We start from the raw sequence: 13,906 nt of genomic DNA on the forward strand, positions 1-13,906 counted from the left end.
CAGTTTACTACTACCACTCAGGCCCAAGCCACCAGCTATCTCTCACCAAGCCTATTGCCTTACCAGGTATTGATAGATATTAAGCTATAGTAAGTGAAATTATTTCGTACAAAAGTTAACAGGTCAGTAGAGTCATATGCATTAGCCCAATAATAGGCTCCAGAATATAGAAGAACTTGATATATGATAAAAGTATCAAAAAACAGTGTGCAGTGATATACTTTTATACATGGTATTCTGAAATGGGGCATTTAGGAAAAAAATACACTTTACATTGCATTGCCTCATAAATTCTAGAAATGATAAAATTTATTGAGCATTTACTGTTTGCTTGGCAATGTGGTAAGTACATCCTTCACATGTACTGCAGTGGGAAAAGAAGCACAGATTAGAAGAGATACATGGTCATCTGCTCTCTAGGTCTCTAGGGAGAGAAGGCTTGGATTACTAATCATAAAAAATTACTAAAGGAATATGTTGACAAATTAAGTAATAGAAGTATTATTTAAATTCTTCTCTGTTTCCAAGACTTGTGGACACAGTTGGGGAAGGAGAAGGTGTGATGAATTGAGAGAGTAGCATTGAAAAATATACTCTACCATATGTAAAACAGATAGCAAGTGGGGATTTGCTATATGACACAGGGAGTTCAAACTTGGCGCTCTGTGACAACCTAGAGGGGTGGCATGAGGTGGGAGGCGGGAGGGAGGTTTAAGAGTGAGGGGACATATGTATACCTGTGGCTGTTTCATGTTGATATATGGCAAAAACCAGCACAATATTGTAAAGCAGTTATCCTCCAATTAAAAATGAATAAAATAAGAAAAATTACTTTTCTGTGTTCAGAAATAAAATTAAAAGGCAAACAGATTTTAAAGAAGGTAACAGCAGAAGCAGTATTGTTTTTTAATCTCCCTGAGTCCCTAGTAAAACACACACCACCTCTATAGCAAAATTAAACATCTTGGACATCATTTACTACAGAATTAGCTCATAAAATGTCCCTGTAAACCCCAAAAGATAGCAGGACAAACCACCAGAATCAGAAGATGTAAGCAGAAGGAAGCATCTGGGCTGTTTGACGGACTCAAGATCAAGAGAGCTTTCAAATAAGCAGCAGGTATTCACTGGATAAGGGCTTTCCTGGTGGCTGAGATGGTAAAGGATCTGTCTGCAATGCGGGAGACAAGGGTTTGATCCCTGGGTCGGGAAGATCCCCTGAAGAAGGGAATGGCTATTCATTGGAAAGCTCAGGAGGCCAATTAGAGAACAGAAACTGAAATTGGGAGGGGTTTTGCCAAGAGCAGGTGCATGCAGGTGGCCCATGTCAGGTCTGAACCCAACTAGTACTTCCCTCCAGTCTGGGGGTGGGTGTGGAGGGTATCCTGAGATTACAATCAAATTTGAGCAGCTCTGGGACAATAGCGATTAAAGACAGAGAAAACTGGAATAAAAGTGGAGCAGGGAAGCAGGGCCTGGAATCCCAGAAAGCAAGCTACCATATATTTGAGTTCTACATAAAAACGAAAAAAGGAGAGCTACACCTCCTTCTAAAAATTTGGGGGAAATAATTTCAAATCAAATTGGCTGCAAAATTTATAATTTTTAATTACAAAATTTTATTGTAATAAAAAACAATAATAGCCACTTGAGCAATGAGAGCGCATCAGAAACACATGCCCACAAAAAAAGATAAAATTCTATTTCAAAATGAGCTAAAATTCATTAAGAAAATGATATGACACCTGAAAGAATGCCATAAATTAGAATTGCAAAAGATGAAAACTGAAGTGACAATAAAGGAAATAATTAGAATTTAATTTTAGAAATAAACTGGAAGGAACATAAAAAAAAACAAATGTAAAAGCACCTTATGAGACCTAAAAAATGAGAAAATATTTAACATTTAAAAAAAAACATTTAAAAAAGATGGTATGGGGAGGGAGGAGGGAGGAGGGTTCAGGATGGGGAATACATGTATACCTGTGGTGGATTCATTTTGATATTTGGCAAAACTAATACAATTATGTAAAGTTTAAAAATAAAATAAAATTAATTAAAAAAAATAAAGACAAAATATGAAAACAAACAAAAAAAAAGAAATGAGGAAAGAGTTATAAAGAAATTGAGAGAAATTAACTAACATAGGAATAGACAGAGCAGGGAGGGGCTGGTAACACTCTGTTTCTTGACTGGTTAGTGTTTCACAGGTGTTTGCCTTGCAGTAATCTTTAAGCCATACATTTGTTTTATGAGCTATTTCTGTACTTGTTTTATTTTACCATTATAAGGTTATGAAATGTAACAAAAAGGCCAGTCATTGAACCAGTGGGTATTTGGGGGAAAAGAAAAATACATAAACTGTTCATGCAAATTGATAACAAAGTGCTGAAACCCCAACAGAAAATTGCAGAGAATATAAGTAAGTGACCTACCTATACGATTGACCCTTGAACAACATGGTTTTGAACGGTGTGAGTCCACTTACAGGCTGATTTTTTTTTTCAATGAATTTCAGTATAGAAGTACTGTACTACGACAGAATCTGTGTTTGGTTGAACTGAGGGTGCAGAAGGCCAACTGTAAAATTATGTGAGGGGTCGGTGCCCAAGTTCTGCACCATTCAAGGAGCAACTATATTCAGAAAGCTAATAATCACTAAAAACATCTCATCTCGCTGAAATAGTCTCTAAAAGACAATTTATAGGAAGGGAGGCAGTGAAAGAAAAATTCTATATTATATCTGTTTTTGTTGTTGTTCAGTCACTAAGTTGTGTCTGACTCTTTGTGACCCCATGGACTGTAGCCCACCAGGCTCCTCTGTCCATGGGATTTTCCAGACAAGAATACTGGAGTGGGTTGTCATTTCCTTCTCCAAGGGATCTTCCCAGCCCTCTGGAGGTACAGGGATTGAACCTGCATCTCCTGCTTAGCAGGCAGATTCTTTACCACTGAGCCACCTGGGAAGCCCTATATTATATCTGTATATAACTTTTAATGGCATGTAATTTCTCTGTTGTGGGTGAAATTGGGTAGGGTGACAACAGACTCTCCCAGTGAGTGCCCTTCAGTGTGGTAGGTTTTCCTATTATATGATCCCAAAGTGAATGCAATACAAAGTAATCCATTCGTTCTCTGTTCATGTTGACTTAGCATGGCATTTTTGTAATTTGGAAAAGCTTATGATTAATTGCATTGAATACTTTATCCTTCACAGTGAGAGACCTACCACCAATTTCCCTTGATGTTAGACAAAAACAGCGCATCTCCACAGATCCATTATCATCTGAAATGAAAGCCCCAGTTCTGCCAGAACCCATCCTTCCAGTTCAGCCCAAAACTATGAAAGACTTTCTGTAAGTTTTGGCTCATTGTTACATGTAGACATATAATCAACTGCATGTCGGCACTTCACATAATTTAATATTTTTGTGTGGGAAATTAATTGAATTTATGGCTCATAAGGTATTATAAGAGTGAAGGAACCAAAAAAAAAAAAAGAGTGAAGGAACCAAAGACTGGATGTCTTAAGTTGAAGGTGAGAACAAATTAATTAACAGGTAAGGGATAGATAATGTTGCAACAAAAGAAACACTAAATAAGAGAAAATGAATCAAAACAAGCGGAGATGAAGGACTGTGTCCTATTTAAAAAATAAGATTTCATTTACTACATGACCCATAGACCATAGAAGCTACCGTGCTGCTATTAAGTTGGTACAAAAGTAATATTGGTTTCCAGCCATGAATTTTAAATCATTAAAAGTAGGCTCAAACACATCGTTATTAATCAAAATAGGAACTATTACAGTTGACACATTTTTCCCAACAAGAAATAAGTTCATTCATTCCTGTAGCAGAAAAGTCCATGCTTCAGAATTCAGCAAACACTTGGAAAGCATTTTCTCCCTCCTGCTGGTTGTGGAGGTGTTTTCCCTGCAAAAAGTTGTCAAGATGCTTGAAGAAGTGATAGTCAGTTGGTAAGAGGTCAGGTGAATATGACAGACGAGGCAAAACTTCATGGCCTAACTTGTTCACCTTTTGAAACGTTTGTCGTGTGATATGTGGTCAGGTGTTGTCATGGAGAATTGGATCCCTTCTGTTGACCAGTACCAGCTGCAGGTGTTGCAGTTTTCAGCGCATCTCATCAATTTGCTGAGCATACTTCTCAGATGTCTCAGATGTAATGGTTTCGCTGGGATTCCAAAGCTGTAGTGGATCAGACAGGCAGTAGACCCCCAAACAGTGACTATGATCTTTTTCTGGTGCAAGTTTGGCTTTGGGAAGTGCTTTGGAGCATCTTCTCTGTCCAGCCATTGAGCTGGTCATTGCAGTTGTCATATAACGTCCACTTTTCGTCACAGGTCACAATCCAATCAAGAAATGGTTGGTTGCATAGAATAAGAGAAGATGACACTTCAAAACAATGGCTCTTTTGATTTGCAGTCAGCTCACGAGGCATCCATTTATCGAGCTTTTTCACCTTTCCAGTTTGCTTCAAATGCCGAATGACCTTAGAATGGTCAGCGTTGAGTTTTTTGGCAACTTCTCGTGTAGTTATAAGAACAGCTTCAATAATGGCTCTCGGTTGGTCATAGTTAACTTCCAATGGCCGGCCACTATGCTCCTCATCTTCAAGGCTCTCATTTCCTTTGCAAAACTTCTTGAACCACTAGTGCACTGTACATTCGTTAGCAGTTCCTGGGCCAGATGTGTTGTTGATGTTGTTAATTGTCTCCACTGCTTTATGACCCATTTTGAACTCGAATACAAAAATTGCTCAAATTAGCTTTTTGTCTAACATCATTTCTGTAGTCTAAAATACAAAATAAACAGCTAGTAATAAAGCAAAAAAACATAAAGCAAGAAATTGCATTAAAATGATGTATAATAGCATAACCACATTTATTTAAGAGTGTATTCCAATATCAAAGGGCAAAGTTCAACAATGCAAAACCATATTTACTTTTTGCACCAACCTAATAATAAAAACCAAATGGATACTCAAAGGACTCAGTGAGAAAGAGAAAGTAGGGACAGAATGTAAACAAAATCTGTCAAGAAATTTGGCTGGAAAGGAAAGAGAGATAATTATAAGGAGCATGTCAAAATGAACTTTTAAAAAATATTTGTTTGTTTATTTTGCCTGTGCTGGGTCTTTGTTGCTGTGCATGGACTTTCTCTCGTTGCAGCACGTGGGGGCTACTTCCTGTGTGTGGTGCACGGGCTCCTTACTGCAGTGGCTTCCCTGGTTGCAGAGCACAGGCTTCAGGCACACGGGCTCAGTGGTTGTGGTGCCTGGGCTTAGTTGTTCTGTGGCATGTGGGATCCTCCCAGACCAGGAATCTAGCTGGCGTCCCCTGCATTGCAAGGTGGATTCACAGCCATTGGACCACCAGGGAAGCCCAAAAGTGAACTTTTATAAAAGCAAATAAATGGGAAAGTTGAAGCTGGATTAATATCTTAATCCAATTAAGAATTATAAATTCAGAAACTACATATTTACATTAACTGGAACACATTCCTGTATTCAGCTTCATTATTTCAAGTTGCATGTTGGGTAACACTTATCTGTAAAGAATCAGTGCTGTATTATCTGAATAATGTTTTTATCTGTTGTGGCTAATAAGTGCTTTTATTTTAGGGAAGATGTAGAAAAAGCTAAGTCATCAGGAGATTGGAAAACAGTATATGATTTTTATCTTACAACATTTGATTCTTTTCCAGAACTAAGTGCTGCATTTAAGGTAATAACATGTAAAGCACATTTTTCACTTTTTAAATTTTCCCCCCAAAAGACACTGAATTTACCTCTTTTTCTACCCAATATTGGCTTACGCAGCTACTTAAGCAAATATAAGTATGTATTAATTCTGAAATTATAGGTATCACAATAATTACTTAAGTGATATCTTAAAAATTGTTTTTATTTGTACTAATGTAATACTTGAGATGGTTAGATAATCTCACTGACTCTATGGACATGAATTTGAGCAAACTCCAGGAGATAGCAGAGAACAGGGAAGCCTGGCATGCTGCAGTCCATGAGATCACAAAGAGTCAAACATGACTTAGCGAATAACAACATTTGACTCCATTCTTTAAGTTTTTAAAAAAGAAATTATTAAAATAATCCTTATGTATTTATTTTTATTTTTAGCAATTTAGCCGTAACAGTTCTTTTATATCATCATACTAATATTACAAATTATGAAGGAATAGTTATGATTCAGATATTACTTAGAATAGTTCTTAAAATGTTATATACACTTAGTTCTTTAATTGAATTTTCAGAAAGATGCCTCTGCCTCTAATACTATTGAAGACTCTGGGATTAATGCTAAATTTGTGAATGCTGTATATGATGCCTTACTTAATACTGTAAGTATCATTTACGAAACATGCAAATCATACAATTGTTTGAGTCTATACTGTACTTGGAAATCAGCCACACAAATATTGTAAAACTCACCTGTAACATAATTACATAAGAAAGTTTTTTGATAAATTTGGTTGAAATTCTCAGAAAGTTAGATTATTTTTTAATTCTTATATTTTTTTAATTAAAAAGTTTTTCAAATTCCGTAAGAAAAATTTTTAATCTTTTTTTTTAACATAATTTGGTTGTACTTTATAATGAAATGTGGACTGAACTGCTAATTATAACATATAAATATGTATAAAATGTATGCCATCATTTTATATTGTTAAACATGCTGTTCTTCAGTTTGTGTTAATGATTTAATCTTGTTGATCCAGAGACAGTGAAACTATTTTTCTTTTTCTGTTTTTCACTGTTACATAAAACTGATGGTAATCATTAAACAGCCACCACTGTTTGTGCAGGTTGTACAGTGCACATCCCAGGGGACATTTTCATTGTAATCTTTCAGAAGTGAAATTGAGACCACCATAAACGGCAGTAATCGGTCATCAAGTCCAATTTTAACCACTGAAACAGATCTGTAAATATAAGTAACGTATAAAAGTCACCTAAATATCTAATCGTAATTATTTCATGATTTTCTTTTGCCTACAGCCTCAAGACATTCAGAAGACAGTATTAAAGGGAATCATTAACAGCCTGTTACAAGAATGGAAAGGGTAATTGTGACCAATATTGTAGTTGTAGCTCATCAGTATAGATGGTTAATCTGTATACCTCATCCAACTGTAATATATATATGTGTGTGTTACTCAGACGGAGAGGGCAATGGCACCCCACTCCAGTACTCTTGCCTGGAAAATCCCATGGACGGGGGAGCCTGGTAGGCTGCAGTCCATGGGGTCGCTAAGAGTCAGACACGACTGAGCGACTTCACTTTCACTTTTCCGTTCATGCATTGGAGAAGGAAATGGCAACCCACTCCAGTGTTCTTGCCTGGAGAATCCCAGGGACAGGGAGCCTGGTGGGCTGCCGTCCATGGGGTCGCACAGAGTCGAACACGACTGAAGCGACTTAGGAGCAGCAGCAGTTTTACTCAGAAAAGATTTTAGTTGATATAGTAAAAACATAGAATGAAATTGTAAACCATTTATAACAAAGCTTTTTAACTCGAGACTTATGACTTATTAGGAGGATCCACATGTGAGCCTCAGAGGATCTGTGAATTCTTTAAAACTATATATAAAATTTGTTGTATAGAGATATATGTGCTTTACAAAAATAGGATGGGTGGTTAAATCAGTAACCTAGAATGAAATAATATGAGCATTAAATTTATCCTTGGGCTTCCGGGTAGCAGAGTAGACATTTCCTTATTTCTAATACAAGGAAACATAAATTTAGCCACTAAAACATTTTTTTTCTGGAACTGAATATTGAATTGTTATGTAAAGAATGGGCAATGTAATTGATAGTGTTTGGAATATGCAGAACACAAAAATACAGTTTTAAAAGTACATATTTTAATTGATATTACTTAAATAACAATTTAAATAATAGCTGCTGTTAAAGCCAAGCAGTGCCATTAAATTATAATATAAATGTTTATATTAAGCCCGGTTTGAAAATACCAAACCACAGTTCTTAAATATGTTAAATATACCCTATATATTTTAACATTGTTCCAATTTTCAAAGAAATTTGTGGTTTTTATAGAACATTGAGAAAAGGCAGAATAGTATTAAAAAAGTAAAAATGTAACTGTGCAGTTTTTTTCTAGTTGTCTTTTTAAAACAATTGAAATCATATTATATTTTGCATGTGATTTTTATCTTAATATTTTCCTAGTTTATCGTTCTAGTAATACTTTTGCATTTTCCTTGAACTTTATGTTTCTGGTTGAATATATAATGCCTCATTGGAGATGAAGAGGAAAAATTAGAATGTCAACAGAATGCTTAGGAGAGTGAGGAAGTCCAGTGATCTGAAACTGCAGGACCCTAGTCCCCTCTGAGCACGCTCCCACAGCTTTCTAACCCCTGCTCCTCAAATGTGTACCTGAGACAGATTAAAATAATTTGATGCAACTTACTTATGAAAGGATCATGTGGTCTCTACCCCCAAAATTGTGTTTTATTTTGGACTTATAGTAACAACAACAAGATCTATAGCTTATTGACTGTTTACTATAGGCTAATGACCTTTCAAATGATTTTGCATGTATTTCTTATATTGAATCTTCACTGCAATCCTGTGAAATAGGTAATAGGATTATTTTCACTTCACACTTGAGGAAATTAATTTACAGAGAAGTAAATTGCCTAGGTTAACACAATAAGTGCCTTAGTCATAATTAGAACCCAGGCTGTCTGGCAAAAGAGCCTATGATCTTAACCACCAGTTCTGGACCCAAAGCTGTACACTGAACTAAAATACTAGTGCATAGGACAGGAAGATGGACATTTTAATGGTACAGCTATAAAGTGGGAAAAAAAAAAACAGGACTCTCTTATCACCAGGAATTTTAATATTTATGAATTGCTTTGATCTTATTAAAATATTTTCAAATATAATTTCTAAAATAAAACAGTAGTCCCATTTAGAAAATAATCTGAAAATTATGTAGACTACTATAGGAAGAAATAGTTTAGATTTTATTTAAACCCAAATAATTTAAATCATTATTCAGTCAGATAATTCTTCCATAGAGGAATATTACTACTAATTTTAAAATTATATATGTAATATACATACATATAAATTTCAAAATTTAATACACATGTTATTTATTTATATTTCAGATGATGTGGCTTTACATTTATAAAGGGCATCTAGTACACTTTAGGCAATGATTTACATTTATGTTTTCAGATTCAAGTCTAGGTTTTAGCTTTTATCAAGTCAGTTCTCACAGAAACATTGATAATTTTTATTAGATGATGTAAGATTAAGCATCTCTCATCAGTTACACTTCTTTCTTTTTCAGTCCACGAACAAAAGATGATCTTAGAGCATATTTTATACTTTTACAGGTAAGAAAGCAAGAACTTAGTTGAAATTGGATAATTCATATTTCAATCTGTACATGTGTAAGTAAAATGATATCCAGTACTAAGTATTATTTTGAGCAGCGTTTTTGATACTTTTTAGATTATAATTACTTTTAATCAGAGAATTAAAGCTATAACAAACAGTGGGAAGCTAAATTATCTCCAGAATTAATATGTTAATTTAGCTCTTGCCTTCCTGCTGTTGAATTCTGGAACAAACAGAATAAAAGCACTTCTTCCCCCTCCAGTCAACTTCCTTTCTTGTAACTAGTTTTTTAAGGGGGCTTCAAAACTCTTTTTTTGTTTCCCAATTAGTAGGTTTCTAACTTTTCAATAAATATTTAAGCTAGAATTCTAATGGAAAAATCAAAGTGGTTGTTTATGTTTGCTGAAGCAAAGATGATGAACTTTTTCCTCTCAAGAGATACAGATTCATTGATATAAATAAATAAATAAGGTCCAAACAAATGAAAAGTAATTTTAACTTTTATAATTTTTTGAGAAGTATGGTATTCCTATAGCTAGCATACTATATTTGTATTATTCTTCACAGTTTACCAAAGATGGTTGTATAGATTATTGTCTCATTTAAAGATAAGAAAAATTATGTTAAATAAGATATAATGTTTAATTTAATATTATGTCCAATAAAAAAATACGGAAGATATGGGTAGAAGGAAGAGGAGAGAGGAAAAAAGAAAAAGAAGAAAAAGTTGGGGGAAATAGGGGGAAATAGATAAAAAGCAGTTGAGAGATCTAAGAAGAGGAAGGGAAGGTAAAAAGGTAAGAAGAGAAAGACAAAACTGGAAAAAAAAATGAAAATGTATGTGAAGATAGTAAAAGCTAGAAAGTTACAACATGAAGCTCAAATTTTTAGGAGAGTGTATTTGATCCTCAGGAAGGCAATGTCATCCCACTCCAGTACTCTTGCCTGGAAAATCCCATGGATGGAGGAGCCTGGTAGGCTGCAGTCCATGGGGTCGCTAAGGGTCGGACATGACTGAGCGACTTCACTTTCACTTTTCACTTTCATGCATTGGAGAAGGAAATGGCAACCCACTCTAGTATTCTTGCCTGGAGAATCACAGGGACAGGGGAGCCTGGGTGGGCTGCAGTCTATGGGGTCGCACAGAGTCGGACATGACTGAAGTGACTTAGCAGCAGCAGCAAGCTCTACACATAAGAGCTATCACTTAGTGAGATTATCAGCTGGGGTCACTCCCTTATTTTGAACCATCCTGACCATAAATCAGGATGGTTTTGAAAACATGTGGTGCTCTTTTCTTTTTTACAATTTCAGTTTATTGTTCAGTAATACTTATTTTTACTATCAAGTTCTGAAATGTACATTGTTGAGTTTTAGATTTTGGAAATGTAACTAGAGTTTGTGCTTGGTTTACAAGCTCTCCTTTAACATTTAAAAGTTCTCAGGAGCTGTTAGGTGATTCTCCCCTTGTTCTTTGTGAAATATGCAAATAACTCCTTTCACATTGCAAGTTTCATTACCAGCTTTTATTTTTCTAGCATTCTCTGTCCCTCCCTTTTTTAAATCAAGAGAGAACCAGGTTTTTCTTAATTGGAAAGGAGTGATTCCTTCCATTTATACGAGGCAGTGAGCTAGGTGCTTTATGTTATAGTTTTTTTTTTTTTTAATACTCAAAACAACCCCCAAGATAGATATTATCATTCCCATTTTCTAGATGAAGAAGTTGAGCGTCAAAGTTTAAGGAACATTCTTAAGGGCGTATAGTAGTAAGTGGTAGAAGTAGCCCTCAGACCTAAATCTTTCTTAATTCAAAGCCACTGGACCATTGTGGAAATCCAAGTCTCTGTTAATTAAATAATGAAACAAATAGATTCTTATTTTAAAGGATTTCACCTAGTATTTCATAATCTCAAATTTAGTTTTCTGAATTTGCCACTTAGTTCATTAAGCTTAGTGTCTTTCCTTTTACATGTTAACACAATTTTAACACACTTATCTTCAATATCTTTTTCAGAATCCTCAATTTAATAACACATCTACGTATGTCATCTATGCCCACTTGCTACGACAGACAGCCAGCTTAGTGGAAGCTGACCATCATTTCCTAGCTCACTGGTTTAAAAAGTAAATTACTCTATGATATTAAGAACTTTTAATTTTATAATAACATTAAATGTTTTCAGGTCTTTAGAAATGACACAGTGCTTCAGAAGCCAATTACAAGTGTATTGTTTAGTACTACATAGAGGTTATTAAAGATCTGTTTTGTGTGTAAGTAACCATTTTGCTTGTACCTGCTGTTGTTGAGATTTCTGTCCACTGCTTTTGCATTTTATACAGCACATTCCTATCATTGAACATATAAGCAAGCCATCAATATAATTTATAAAAGTACAGTATTTTTTTTCACAGTACTGTACTTACATTAACAATTACTTTTCCCCATGACTAATACAAGCTAAAGAAGCTAAATTGTCCCAAAATTAATTTTAAATACAATAAGTTCTCATTATTAGCAATAGTTACATTCTATAAAGCTAATGTGAGTACTGAGTTGGTGAATAGTGAACCATTATTCCCACTCAAGAGGGTTAGATTCCTACAAGCCTTTGCTCACATTTCCATCAGCATATCAGTACATAGCCTTACTTTATCTGTGTTTCATTTTAAAGACACCTTATTTGGTAAAATCATTATTTTATTAACATTCAACTCACAGCCAACAAAAGGTGAAGAATCTGCATGCAATGCAGGAGACCCAGATTCAATCCCTGGGTTGGGAAGATCCCCTCTAGAAGAGAATGGCAACCCACTCCAGTATTCTTGCCTGGAAAATTCCGTGGACTGAGGAGCCTGGCAGGCTACAGTTCATGGGGCCACAAAGAGTCAGACACAGCTGAGCAGCTAACACACCGCCAATAGCATCGTAACTCATGTCTGAGCAAAGTTTATTGGACACAAGTCCCTTCTCCGTAAGGCACATCACATCCTTCTTAGGAACACTAGTCAGAACTTTAGAACTTTAACACTAGAGTTAGGGGCAAAATCACAAATGAAAAGCATAAGAATTTGAAAAGCATGACCCAAGTAGATTGCATAAAGAATACTTATTTGCAGTATGAGAGCTAAAACAAGGAGGCAGAGCGTCACCTTATTCAGCCTCAGCAGAAGCAACTCCCGTTTTTTGTTACTCTTTGCACTGCCATGAGATGACCACAGAAGCACCACAATTATTTATTTGGGGTTTAGAATTAAATAGTAGAAAATGGGTGAATTTGCAAATACAGAGTCTATGAATGAAGAGTGACTGAATACTAAAAGCCTTAAAAGTGAAATGTTTAATGCTAACTTTATAGTAATTTTAGTGTTTATTTCTTATTTAATTAAGAAATGATACTTGAGGTAAAATTTTGCATCTTTTCAAATTTGGGGCAATTAAAGAAATAGAATTTGGGGGAATAGTCTAAAATTTTATGCATAAAGGATGAACTTTGATCTCTAACAAATATATTGCCAAAATAGAAAAATGTGAATTTTGATTGGAATTATTTCAAAATCTTTACCAGATTACCCCAGAAGAGGTTCAAACCATTGGTAGAGAGATTGCTGCAATTTATTTCTTTACGCCTGTTTCCTGCAAAACCTGAAGAATTTCCACCTATATCAAAGTGTTCGTGGTGGATCCCGTCAGCATCTAAAGTACTGGCTTTACTTAGTAGGTTTTATTATTCAATCATCTTTACTTTTCTTTTATTAAATATAAGGATATTTCCATAAGGACCTCAAAATACTATAGAGGCATTACGTACATCTTAAATCATTCCTTTGAGGAGGAGAGTTGTAGTAATGTGTTTTCTATTTCGCTAATGGATTTCACAATTAATGTATAAGCATGAAAAAGCTTTATGCATTTTATGGAGCAGAATTCTGTTTTATGGCTGTCAACTGCATATGACCTCCTAAGTAGAGGTTCCTAAGAATACATGAACTTATATTCATTCCTGAGTATGCCATTTGCTTACTCCCTTTAGTATACTATTATAATCCTCACCATTCAAGTTTTCTTTTAAAGCAAGTAATTATTGGCTGCATTTTGACCTTAATTTTAAAGCTACCTTCTTCATACAGCACTACAATTGCTTAAAAGAGGAATTTCTAGATAAAGGCTTTCTGGGGGGCATTAAAATATTCTTCCTACTAGAGTGAATCATGTACATATTGGGAAAGATCATTATGTTAGAATTTATCTTTACAGATACTGCAAACAATTTGGTTCACCCTCCCCTTATTCCTTACACTGATTTCTATAATTCTACATTGGATCACATTGACCTCATGGAAGAATACCACACCTGGCAGAGCTTTGGAAACTCTCACAGGTATGATCAGAAGTTCATTTGATTATTCACCTGAATAAAATACTATTCAAAATAATGACTGACTTATAAGTTTGTGTAAGTAAATTTACATATACACATACCTTAAC

The 13,906-nt window shown here is 35.0% G+C and overlaps 1 protein-coding gene across 1 annotated transcript in view; it reads left to right on the forward strand.

Moving 5' to 3' along the window:
• HECTD2 (HECT domain E3 ubiquitin protein ligase 2) overlaps positions 1–13,906 on the forward strand; it is a 74,102-nt gene that overhangs the window by 37,371 nt on the left and 22,825 nt on the right. The window contains exons 3-10 of the mRNA XM_070780470.1: positions 3,218–3,356; positions 5,644–5,746; positions 6,294–6,380; positions 7,039–7,103; positions 9,371–9,416; positions 11,435–11,544; positions 12,987–13,135; positions 13,676–13,799. Coding sequence (XP_070636571.1) covers positions 3,218–3,356; positions 5,644–5,746; positions 6,294–6,380; positions 7,039–7,103; positions 9,371–9,416; positions 11,435–11,544; positions 12,987–13,135; positions 13,676–13,799 — 823 coding nt within the window. The remainder of the gene's footprint in view (positions 1–3,217; positions 3,357–5,643; positions 5,747–6,293; positions 6,381–7,038; positions 7,104–9,370; positions 9,417–11,434; positions 11,545–12,986; positions 13,136–13,675; positions 13,800–13,906) is intronic.

Source organism: Bos indicus, chromosome 26 (assembly GCF_029378745.1).
Source record: "Bos indicus isolate NIAB-ARS_2022 breed Sahiwal x Tharparkar chromosome 26, NIAB-ARS_B.indTharparkar_mat_pri_1.0, whole genome shotgun sequence".
Taxonomy (NCBI): Eukaryota; Metazoa; Chordata; class Mammalia; order Artiodactyla; family Bovidae; genus Bos; species Bos indicus.